General features: G+C 37.5%; 1 protein-coding gene across 1 annotated transcript; it reads right to left on the reverse strand.

Annotated features, from left to right (window-relative positions):
- Positions 1-6,310: 6,310 nt before the first annotated feature.
- On the reverse strand, positions 6,311-10,989 carry LOC121433972 (prolactin-3D4-like). The gene is made up of 4 exons (XM_041632652.1): positions 10,840-10,989; positions 9,289-9,396; positions 7,602-7,781; positions 6,311-6,499 (listed from the first exon to the last, which is right to left on the reverse strand). The coding sequence occupies exons 1-4, from the start codon at positions 10,987-10,989 to the stop codon at positions 6,311-6,313; spliced, it is 627 nt and encodes a 208-aa protein (XP_041488586.1).
- Between the last annotated feature and the right edge of the window lie 1,663 nt (positions 10,990-12,652).

Consider the following 12,652-nt stretch of genomic DNA (forward strand, 5'->3'; position numbering starts at 1 on the left):
AAGGTATATTCTTTCCTCTTTGGGTGGAATGTTCTATAGATGTCTGTTAAGTCCATTTGATTCATTACCTCCATTAATTCTCTTATTTCTCTGTTAGATTTCTGTCTGATTGACCTGTCCATTGGTGAGAGAGGAGTATTGAAGTCTCCTACTATTAGTGTGTGCCGTTTGATGGCAGCCTTGAGTTTTAGTAATGTTTCTTTTACGTATGTGGGTGCTTTTATATTAGGGGCATAGATATTCAGGATTGAGACTTCATCCTGATGAATTGTTCCTGTTATGAGTATAAAATGTCCCTCTCCATCTCTTCTGATTGATTTAAGTTTGAAGTCAACTTTGTTAGAAATTAGTATGGCCACACCTGCTTGTTTCTTAGGTCCATTTGCTTGATAAGCCTTTTCCCAGCCCTTTACTCTGAGTCGGTGGTTGAGGTGTGTTTCTTGCAAACAACAGAATGTTGGATCCTGTTTTCGTATCCACTCTTTCAGCCTGTGCCTTTTTATAGGTGAGTTGAGTCCATTGACATTAAGTGATATTAATGACCAGTGGTTGTTAACTCCGGTCACTTTTTTAGTAGTAGAGTTTGTCTGTTTCCCTTCTTTGAGTTGTGCTGGTGAAGGGTCTCTAGATGTTTGAGTTATTGTGGTCATTGTTGGACTCCTTGGTTAGTGATTTTCCTTCTATTACTTTCTGTAAGGCTGGATTTGTGGCTACGTATTGTTTAAATTTGTTTTTATCCTGGAATGTCTTGATTTCTCCATTTATAGTGAACGAAAGCTTGGCTGGGTATAGTAGCCTGGGCTTGCATCCATGGTCTCTTAGTTTCTGAAGTACATCTATCCAGGACCTTCTGGCTTTCATGGTTTCCATAGAGAAGTCAGGTATAAGTCTGATAGGTTTACCCTTATAAGTAACTTGACCCTTTTCCTTTGCAGCTCTTAATATTCTTTCTTTATTCTGTATGTTTTGTGTTTTGATTATTATATGGCGAGGAATTTTTTTTTTTTGGTCCAATCTATTCGGTGTTCTGTATGGTTTTTGAACCTTCAAAGGAATATCTTTCTTTAGGCTGGGAAAGTTTTCTTCTATAATTTTATTAAATATATTTTCTGTACTGTTGAGCTCTACTTCTTCTCCTTCTTCTATCCCAATTATTCTTAGGTTTGGTCTTTTTATTGTGTCCCAGATTTCCTGAATGTTTTGTGATGAGAATTTGTTGGTTTTGCTGTTTTCTTTGATCAGTGTGTTTATTTTCTCTATGGTATCTTCAGTGCCTGACATTCTTTCTTCTATCTCTTGTAATCTGTTGTTAGTACTTGTCTCTGTAGTTCCTGTTCGTTTACCCAGATTTTCCATCTCCATCCTTCCCTCGGTTTGTGTTTTCTTCATTGCTTCCATTTCATTTTTCAAGTCTTGAATCGCTTCCCTAACCTGTTTGATTGCTTTTTCTTGTTTCTCTTGGTTTTCTTGCGTGTCTTTGAGTGATTTATTCATTTCCTCTACCTTTTTGTTTGTAATCTCTAATTGTTTATGGCAGTTTTTCACCTCCTGTTTAAGGTCCTCTATTATTTTTATATAGTTCACTTTTGAGTCTATTTCTTCTAATTCTTCTGGAGTAGTGTGTACAATTCTTCTTATTTCGGGATCCCTGGAATCTGGTGGTGTCATGTTGCCTTTCAGGTTGTTGGAGGAATTCTTGCATTGGTGCCTTCCCATCTCTTCCTTCAAATGGAGCCAGGAGAGGCCTGGTGTCTTGGTCCAGTCTTTGCTGTGATTGACTCTCTGGGTGTATCTCTTCAGTGTAAAAGCAGGAACCGTTCCAGTCCAGAGGAACTCCTCAGCACCAAAACATGGACACCTGGTAGTCCAATGACCCGAGGACAAAAGGGGGAGCTTGGGGGGCAGGGTGGGGACGAGTAGAACACAGGACACCCTGCTGCACAGGCTGAAGGTGCATGTGCTCCCTTACTGGGGGTCCTTGAGGCCTGCTCCTTAGGTAGGTTCTCACCTCTCTGGGTGGGTAGCCTTAGTGTAGGAGCAGAAAACTGTTCCTGAGCAAAGGACCTTGCAGAAAACGAAGACTTGGGGGGGGGGTCGTGTGTAAGAAAGACAGCCCTGCAGAAGGAGCTGGGGGAGGGGGGGGTTGTGCTCTCTTCTGGGACAATCCGCCCCTGGATAGCACACACTCACCCGTCCAGATGGGATTCCTCAGCAACTAAACAGGGCCGTCCAGTTGCCCAATGATCCGGGGACAAAAGGATGAACGGAGCAGGGGGGGGGGGGGGCGGTATCCAGATGAGCACAGGAGAGCCTGGTGCATGCATGAGCTGAAGGTGCCCGGGCTCCCTTACAGGGGACCCTGAGGCCTGCCAGGTAGGCGGGCACTCACCGCTCGGGGTGGGTAGCCTTAGTGTAGGAGCTTAAAACTGTTATTGAGCACTGGTCCTAGCATACAGCAGGGCAGGGTTGGGAGGGGTGCTGGGGGGCTGGGTCATGCGAAAGAAAGCTCCATTTTCTGATATCTTCCCCCGTATCTTTTTTCAAAGTCTTAAAATCCTTGTCATAAAATTCTTTCACTTGTTGGTTAGTTACCCCAGGATAGTTTATATTATTTGTGCATATTGTATAGGGTATTATTTCTCTGATTTCTTTCTCAGCCCATTTATAATTTGTATATAGGAAGGATACTGATTTTTTTAGTTACTCTTACAACCAGCCCTATTACTGAAGCTGTTTGTTAGCTGTAGCAGTTCTTTGTAGAAATTTTTGGGTCCCTTATGCATATTATCATATCATCTACAAATAGCAAAAGTTTGAATTCTTCGTTTCCAATTTGTATCCCCTTAATCTACTTTGTTGCCATATTGCTCTAGCTAGAACCCTGAGTACTATATTGAATAGATATGAAGAGAGTATACAGCCTTCTTTTATCTCTGATTTTAGTGGATTCACTTTGAGTTTCTTTCTGTTTAGTTTGATGTTGATTGTCAACTTTCTGTGTATTGCCTTTATTATGTTTATGCATGTTCCTTGTATCCCTGAAATCTCCAATATCTCGAATCTGTCAAAGGTTTTCCAGCCTCTAATGATCATGTGTTTTTTTTTCTTTCATTTTGTTTATATGGTGGATTTTATTGACAGAATTTTCTATATTGAATCATCCCTGCACCTCTGGGATAAAGCCTACTTAGTCATGGTGGATGATTTTTTTTATGTGTTCTTGGATTCAGTTTGTCAGTATTTTATTGAACATTTTTGCATCAGTGTTCATGAGGGAGAATTGTATGTAGTTATCTTTCCTTGTTGCATCTTTGGTTGGAGTATCCATGTAATTGTGGCCTTATAAAAAAGAATCTGTCAATATTCCTTCTATTTCTATTATGCAAAATAATTTGAGGGATATTGGTATTAGCTCTTCTTTGAAGTTCTGATAGAATTCTACATTGAAACCATCTGGCTATTATTATTTTTTTAGTTGGGAGATGTTTAATGACTGATTTTTGTTTTCTTATGGGATATAGTTTTATTTAAATTGTTTATCTGGTCTTGATTATATTTTGGTATTTAGTACCTATGAAGAAAATTATTCATTTCTTTAGATTTTTCCAATTTGTGGAGTACAAGTTTTTAAAGTATGACCTAGTGATTCCATGTATTTCCTCAGAGTCTGTTGCTATATCCCCTTTTTAAAGTTTCTGATTTTATCTATTTGGATAGTCTCTCTCTTCCTTTCAGTTACTTTTGGTAAGGGTTTGTCTATCTTGTTGATTTTTTTCAAAGAACCAACTCCTTCTTCCATTGATTCTTTGCATTGTTTTCTTGTTTCAATTTTATTGATTAGCCGGGCGGTGGTGGCGCACGCCTTTAATCCCAGCACTCGGGAGGCAGAGGCAGGCGGATCTCTGTGAGTTTGAAACCAGCCTGGTCTACAAGAGCTAGTTCCAGGACAGGCTCCAAAACCACAGAGAAACCCTGTCTCGAAAAACCAAAAAAAAAAAAAAAAAAAAAAAAAGTACATTCAATCATATTGATTTCAACCCTAAGTTTGATTATTCCTTGTCATTTAGTCATCTATTTTCCATTCCAAGGAAGATCCATTCATTCCCCTGCCCCAGAGTCTGTGGTTTGTAGTATGATTGGCCTTACTTCACAGTTAATATTTAATTATGAATGAGCACATACTATATTTGTCTTTCTGGGTCCGGGTTACCTCAGTCATGATGTTTTCTTTTTCTAGTTTTAGCCTTTTACTTCCAAATTTCATGATGTCTTTATTTTTGACAACTACATAATACTCCATTGTGTTAATGTACTACATTTTCTTTATCCATTATTTGGCTGAGTGACAAATAAGTTGCTTCTAGGTTCTGGCTATTACAAATAAAGCTGCTATGAATATAGTTGAGCAAGTGTTCTTGTAGTATGATTGAGCATCCTTTGGGTACATTCCCATGAATAGTATTGCCGGTTCTTGAGGTAGATTGATTTCCATTTTTCTAAGAAATTGCAATATTGATTTTCAAAGTAGCTGAAGAAGTTTGTACTTAATAACTGGATGATGACTAGAGGTTGTTAAATATCCTGCCTGTAAGAGAAAATGTCAGAATCACAGTAATCCAAATGTGTGGAATCCTCCTACATTGGCCCTAAGAAGGATCGTGATTTGTGATAGGTGCTGAAGGAATATAAAGCCATTCCCTCTTCTTTCCTAATACATCTTGGAACATATAAAAATGGTGGTACTTCAGGAAAGTGCAGTAACATACAACTTGTACGGTCTTATTACCATGAAAATTTGCTCACTGAATGGCTTGTCTTTATAAATTATCCCAGATGTCCATCCAAAAGATTTACTTTGCAATAACAATGGATTGCTTCAGTTTAAATTAATTTGGTCTTCTTTATTTACTCTGATTATATGTTAGTTGCCTTATTTTCTCTTAAAACAGTGTATTTGTAAAATTTTTTCAGGACCATCACAAAACAAAGGATTGATTGTATATTAAATAAACACAAGAAACTGACCAATTTTCACTTTGAATTGGGTATTTCTAAAAAATATTTTTTGAGAAGAAATACATTGTAGCAATGGATGCATTCAGCTTGGCCAAGTCATTAAAAAAAAAAACAAAACACTAAAAGTTTGGAAGAAACTGAAAGTCTGATTGACCTAGTCCATCTCAGCAGCATGGTGCAGGGATGTGAGTGCAATTAACAGTTATTCTTTTCCCCCATTTTTATTATATTATTTTATTACTTAAAAAAATTAGAGAAATTTTTAAATTTGAATATATTTCAATCACATTTCCCTTGCTACAAGTCCTTCCAGATCCCCTTCTTCTCCTTAGCTACCCAACTTTAATTGATTTCTCAAAACACAAACAAAAACCATATACAACAACAAAGCCCTCTCAAACCAAGAAACAAAAATAAATCAACCCTAAGGGGGGAAAAACCCCACCAAAAGGTAACTAAATAAAAGTGCACATATAAAAAAGAAAACAAAACTTTGAGCTGGGCGGTGGTGGCACATGCCTTTAATCAGCAACTTGGGAGGCAGAGGCAGGAGGATCTCTGTGAGTTTGAGGCCAGCCTGGTTAACAAAAGATAGTTCCAGGACAGGCACCAAAGCTACAGAGAAAGCCTGTCTAAATAAACAAAAACAACAACAACAAAAAAAAAACTTTAGAGTTAATTATATATTATTCTATTATTCAACTACTCCTGAATGAAGACCTGCTCTGAAGTGGTCAATATATTCAGTGTCACTCCATTGGTGAAAACTGACTTCCCTCTCCCCAAAGGTGTAAGTGATAGTTCAGTTAATAGTCTTTATTGTGGTGACAGGATTCCATTTATTTATTCATTCAGGTTTTTTTTTAATATAACAAAATAAAATACAGACCAATGAAAGGAAAAGGGCCCAAGAGAGGGCAAAAGGATCAGAGACCCACTCATTCCCACACACAGGAGCCCCAGAAGAACAATACAATGGAAGCTGCAATGTAAATGCAGAGAATCTGGTACAGCCATACAAGCCCTGTGCATGCTGCCTCAGTCTCTGAGTTCATGTGAGCTTTTCTCCTATTGACGCAGAGAGCCTTGTTTTCTTAGGGTTCTCCATCCCCTATGGTTCTCACACTCTTTTGCCTCCTCTAATGCAGGGTTCCCTGAACTCTGAGGAGAGAGATTAGATAGAAACATCCCATTTAGGTCTGAGTTCTTCAAGGACTCCCAGTCTCTGCATAATATATGGCTGTGGATCTTCGGAATTTTTTTTCTCATCTGGTGCAGGAGGAAGTTTCTCTGATTAATAGTTCTCCTTAAAGATGACTCGGGCCTTCAGGACCTTTAGGTAACTTTCAACCTTTTGTGTGTCCCTTTTCAGGCAACGGCAGAGGTTATACATAACAAAAAGGTGAGTGTCTTCATCAGATGACTGAAGTTCTCGAAGTCCTGACCAGTGAGGAGGAAAATTTTCTACAGCTCCGGGCTGGGTCTACACAACAAATGGATAGAAAACATTAACATTCTAAGGATTTATTTCTCCTCCCACTTTATGCATATATGAGTGCATAGATGTGTATGTGTACAGGTGTATTTGCAAATGGATTTGCTGATCAGTAGTCAGTCTTCAGTAAATACCCTCCAATGAGATCACTTTTTTTTTACTTTATTCAGAATCCACTTTAAATCTCCATATGTCTTCCTCCCTAAAGCTGCCCTTATATGGAGAAAATACTACACCCCTTTTTGACAAGAATAATGAGATTAAATCGGGTCCTAAAACATAGAAAGATATTTACAGACATGAGATATATCCTCAAGCCCAGCAGATAGTTTTCTAAATTTTAAATTGTTCAGTAGAAAATAGAGGTATGTAAACTAGTTATAAACCATGGCTTTTCAGACACATGGGCCAAGTAGCATAAAGCCATTAATAATCTAAGTGTAGAAGTCTGATGAATGTACATATTTGGGGCATGCTGTTGATCCCAGATGAAATATATCAATATACAAGTAGGCAGATGGAAAGCCCCAAAGTTGTACTTGGCTCCACACAGAGGTTTGAATCACAGAAAAATGGACCAGCAAGTGTGAATTCTTTCAACTCAAGGAATATTACATATCCTTAATACTTTCCTTGATGTGTCTTTCATAATTCATGATTCTAGTAGAGTGTCCTAATCTTTTAACTTTCAACTAAATATATTCTTTGTACTCTGCATTTTCTGAATCCTTAGACATGATAAGCTTATTTCATTCAGTGTTTTAAGATGCCGTCCAGGAAAACCAGGAAATAGCTGTCATAAGAAGACCATCTATATTAAGCAGGGGTGTCCACAACACCCGAAAAGCTACTTTCCAAATTACTATGAAGAACATTGGCTTTTTGTTGGTGGTGTTAGAACCACTTGTTTACACAGTTTTCAGTAAACACCTCGAGTGTTAGATTTACAAGTGGTCCCTTACTTGCTCAATTGTCAATGAATGTGATACAAAAATTTCTGTCTTGCAAATGAATTATTTAAAAATTCTCATTGTCCAAAACACCACTTTCATAAATAACATAAACAAAGAAATGTGAAGAGACAACTTACCCTGCTCAGTAGGATCTCAAGTCCCTTCAAAAGTTCTATAATTCCATGCTTCACATCATTGATTCTTTGCATCATTTCATTAGACTCTGTTGGGAGAGCAGCCGTGGCAAGTATCATGTGTATCAGGGGATAGTCCCAGGCACGTGAAATTGCTATGACTGCTTTCAGAAGGTCTTCTGTCTAGGGAAGCATGATAAAAGCCACTTTAAATGAAGTGAGATTCAAGAGGGTAGATATCTGTTGATTTTACCCAAAGATGGTGAACTATAATATGTATTTCTTATTAATACATATTTTTCATAGTATCTACACATAGTAGAATTATAAAATTTTAGCTACTGTACTATAGTTTGTAAAATAAAATTTTCTTTTATACTGACAGGTCAAAATAATTGCTTTTTACTTTCCCTCTCTATTCAACCAACCATCTCTGTGGTGGCTTGACAGAAAACGGCCCCCAAAGAAAAAGTGTGACTTTGTTGGAGTAGGTATGGTCTTGTTGGAGGAAGTGCATCACTGTAGGGGTGGGCTCTGAGGTGTCACATATGCTCAAGCTATGCCCAATGAGACTGTTCACTCCCTTTAGCCTTTGGATCAAGATTCAAGGACACTCAGCACCAGCACCACAGTCTGCCTGCACGCTATCTTATCCCCCACCCCAAAGATGATAATGCATTAAACCTCTGTAGCAAGTTACCACAATTAAATGTTTTCCTCTATAAGAGTTTCTGTGGTCATGGTATCCCTCCACAGCCATAGAAACCCTAATAAAATATGTTCTTTTGTATTACTAACCTCTCTGTGAGAAAGCTAGGCTTTCTGGGACTCAGTGACTTCAGGACTTGGTTTTAGATAAAATAGATAACAACACTGTCAGGTGAAAGTGGTCCGAATAATTTCCACACTAATAAATCACACTGGTCTCTCATAGATCACTCTGGGCTTTTGTATTATGGAAGACTATTAAAACAATGGCATATTGATGGAAACACAGCTTTCAAAACCATATTTTTCTACATCTTCATGACTCCCCATTATATGAGTACACATATAAATTTATGGTAAATCAAATCAAACCCTATTTCACATGGAGAGTGAGAAGTTTCCCTTCTGCTAACACAGAACTATGTGTTTGTACAGACCTCATCAAACAGGGGCCATCCTGTGACAGAAGATAACAGGAAGAAGAGGAGCCTCTTTTACAGCCTCTTTCCTCTAATGAGAAGAAGGCAGAACAGTCAGGGAAGACTGCACATAATGAAGAAACTGCAGTGGGACCAAGAAAGTCTTATAAACTGAAGTAGCATGCTGCTAGAGGAGGGGCCTTTAGTGTCAGAACATAAAAATTACTGTATCTGCATTTCTTCCACATGTTTGTGAGTGTATACCCAAACAAAAGTGTCCAATTCATATCAAAGCTTCCCAGAGAGTAATAAGACCAACCCCACCATGACGATGCTAGAAATTGTGCTCGGAATTTCTGAATTTACTGAAATGTAAGTTGGCATTGGCCTGGTGGGTAAGTTATCAACTGTGAGATGTGTGAATTGTTTGCTAACTGTTGCTTCCTCCTCCATGCTATGGATCAGAGATCATCCATATTTGGCCCCTGTAACCCACGTGAAGAACAACTAAACACTGCTCAGTTTTATTTGTTTCAGTGAAAACCAAGGGGAAAAAAACCTACTTTTGTTTCACGGATTTGCTTAATATTCTCTGGAGTCGTGATAGATGCAGTGTGGCAGTCGATGGGCACCTTGTCGTTTAACCAACTTGCTTTAGCAAACTTTATATTCTAAAAGAAATGATATGATTCAGTGTATTGGTTTTCAGAATTGAATGAAAACATATATGACCATAGCATCAATGTTCTTGACAGAACTTATTTTTTAAAAAATCAATGAGAACATAAAAATTAAAACACAGCAATAAAGCAATTATGTTTGCTCATTTTCCCCTTTAGATATCTAATCTCATTTACTGACCTCCCAACCTCTAACTCTTCTCTTCTTTAATATTCTCTTATTTGTTTCTTAAAATGTTATTGTTGGGAGAACAGGCACCAAAAACCTTACAAACTCCAAATCAAAAACTTACAGTGTTAAGTATAGTTTTCCCTAGGATTTGAACTGTGTTATAAAATATTAACTTTTTGCAAATTTATAAATGTCTTGTTTATCCATTGACTCAAACTGATGTTCTTCTAATTCATAATTACAAATTTATCTTTATTCTAACATTCTATCATGTCTTTATATTTGAATAATACCATATCAGTGGTGAAAGTAAAAGGAAGTAATGTTGATACAATCAAAATATAAAAAAAAATCTAGCCTTATTTTAAGAATGTATTTCCCAAAAAGTGAAGGAAAATGCGCACAATATTTAAAGTTTATATAATAATCAGTTGTGAATTATATTTCCTCAGGTATTTATTTTTTAAATACAATTTTTTTAATACTAGTCATGAGAACATTTGGAGAAGGTTAATGGGTTTCTGGGAATGCCATGCAGTGGAAAAATTGTGAGAGACAATCAGAGAAGGAAATGAATAAAAGGAGTTTTCACCAATGAGTGAAAAACACAATGGGGATGTATATTCTTTTCAACTCTAAAGACCAATTCTCCCAGATCTTTATCTTGTATTTTCCTTCTTCACAGAACCCAGAGGTCACGTGTCATCATTAGGAAGGGAGGAAACATTCTACACAAGCTCTCTTTTGCACACAGATGCTACACACTGAAAATATTAAACAATATTTCTTCACATTTTGGAGTATCTGAGAAGTTGGATATCACCCCCTCCCAATTTACATGGTTGTCATTATTTAACTTTTATTCATTCATTCAATTCACAGCAATGTAATCATCCTACACTGAATATCTGCAGAGGGTGAGTTGAGAATTTCCGTAGAGAGTGGAGTCCTCCATAAAAGATCAAGAAGTCACAGTTCCATCCTGTGATTCTTTGGGGATCGGATGTTAAAAGTGAAAGTTCAAATTATGTTTTTATTTCTAAAATATATTATTTAAAAAATCGAAAAATTATTCCATTCTTAAAAACGCTTGAGATTTTAAACAACCTCCCAGGTTCTCCAATTCACATTTTATCTGCTTCTTTCTATTACCTATAAAATTTTGTCACATCAATGTCAGATAGTGGTGACTTCTGATTTAATTAGTAGCATTTTCTGCAGTCCCCATTAGAGAGAAAACAAGAAGCAAGCGAGGAACTTACAAATTCGTGGTATATGTCTGCAGACATGTCATAGTTGGTATGAGACTGTTCAACCACATGATCATACAGGTCTTTAGTGGACAAGACATCTGGTGTGGAGGACACATTCTCCCAAAGGAGCAGATTTGCCAACAGCAGCAACAGACACATCACCGCTTTAAGAGAAATGAAATGAGAGAATCTATTCAATGGAGTCTTCAAGAGTTAAATTGTCTGGGAATGTTGTTTCTTCTGTAGGCCCGCTGCTACACGATTTGGCTTGATATAGGTGAAGGGGGAATATTCTTTTTAAACTGGGCCAATATGGGGAAATAAATTTATTTCTCTGACACACAGCTTTGAACCAGAGAAATCATTCCACAGTTAGGGCTTGCAAGGTGAACTTCTCAACTATGCAAATACGTGGAGCTTTAATTAACCCTAAGTCAGGGTCTTCAAGTCATTTTTGGCAATTGTCAGAAAGTCTTAGGGTTTTATGTTCACTTTCCATTTCAGGAAATAAACTTGACAGCTCAAACTAATCCATTTTCTTGTAAATACCCCTTAAATGTTAAGATTGTTAGCTCAAGAGTGCTTTTATTTTTTTCACGTCCTTTAACATGTTCTAAATTGGTAAAAACACAAATTTGCTATTATCAGCTACATTAGGCTTCATAAATGAATGTTTATTCAGATTGATGTATTAAGCAAGCGAATACATATCTAAACCTTGGTAATCAAACATAATTATAACTTCCTCTTTCTGTACCTAAAATAATTAGATCATTGAATCTTGTATTCTTCGCAATGAACATTTTCTCTGTAACGCAAATTGGTCAATTGAGCTGTGTTATGAAGGAGATCATGCAATGGAAAATGTTTACTACAAGGTACCCCTTAGATATAAGTACTACTGTCCCCCCTTACCTATCAATATTGTCTATCAATAAAATGCAAAATGAAAACCACTGGTCTCGCACTTGACTGAGTGATTACATCCTAAAACATTCTCTACTCTCTGTTGTCTTATCTCCAGGTGAGGCATAATCAAACACTGGTTCTTAAAAGAGCAAACCTGATCACACCATAGAAAATATACTGTTGACTGATGACAACTTATGTTGGAGAGGTTATGGGGTAAAGGGAACACTCCTGCATTGCTGGTGGGAGTGCAAGCTGGTACAGCCCCTTTGGCTATTAGTATGGCAATTTCTCAGAAAATTAGGAAACAGCCTTCCTCAAGACCCAGCAATACCACTTTTGGGTATATACCCAATGGATGCTCAACTGTATCATGAGGACATGTGCTCAACTATGTTAGTAGCAGCACTGTTTGTCATTGACTGAACCTGGAAACAACCTAAATGTTCTGTGACCAAAGAGTGAATAAGGAAAATGTGGTACATTTACACAATGGAGTACTGGACAGAAGAAAACAAAAATAATGACACCGCCGGGCGATGGTGGCGCACACCTTTAATCCCAGCACTCGGGAGGCAGAAGAAGGCAGATCTCTGGGAGTTCGAGACCAGCCTGGTCTACAGAGCTAGTTCCAGGACAGGCTTCAAAGCCACAGAGAAACCCTGTCACAAAAAAAACCCCAAAAAACAATAATAATAATAATGACACCTTGAAATTATCAGGCAAATGGGTGGAGCTAGAAAACATCATATTGAGTAAAGTAACCCAGACCCAGAAAAACAATTATCAGACGTACTCACTCATTAGTGGTTATAAATATAAAGCAAAAAAAAGAATCAACCTACAAATTGCAATCTCAGAAAACGTAGACAACAATGAGGACCCTAAGAGAGACATATGGGAAGTAGAAAAC

This window comes from Microtus oregoni, unplaced genomic scaffold (assembly GCF_018167655.1).
Source record: "Microtus oregoni isolate MIOR12 unplaced genomic scaffold, Mior012 000042F_ref0000377, whole genome shotgun sequence".
In the NCBI taxonomy this organism is placed as follows: domain Eukaryota; kingdom Metazoa; phylum Chordata; class Mammalia; order Rodentia; family Cricetidae; genus Microtus; species Microtus oregoni.

Coding starts and splice junctions, on each gene's coding strand:
- LOC121433972 (XM_041632652.1), bottom strand. CDS start 10,989: ATGTGTCTGTTGCTGCTGTTGGCAAATCTGCTCCTTTGGGAGAATGTG. Junction 7,782..9,288: donor AGCAAATCCGTGAAACAAAA/GTAGGTTTTTTT, acceptor ATGCTTCCCTAG/ACAGAAGACCTTCTGAAAGC. Junction 6,500..7,601: donor TTGAGATCCTACTGAGCAGG/GTAAGTTGTCTC, acceptor TTTGTTGTGTAG/ACCCAGCCCGGAGCTGTAGA.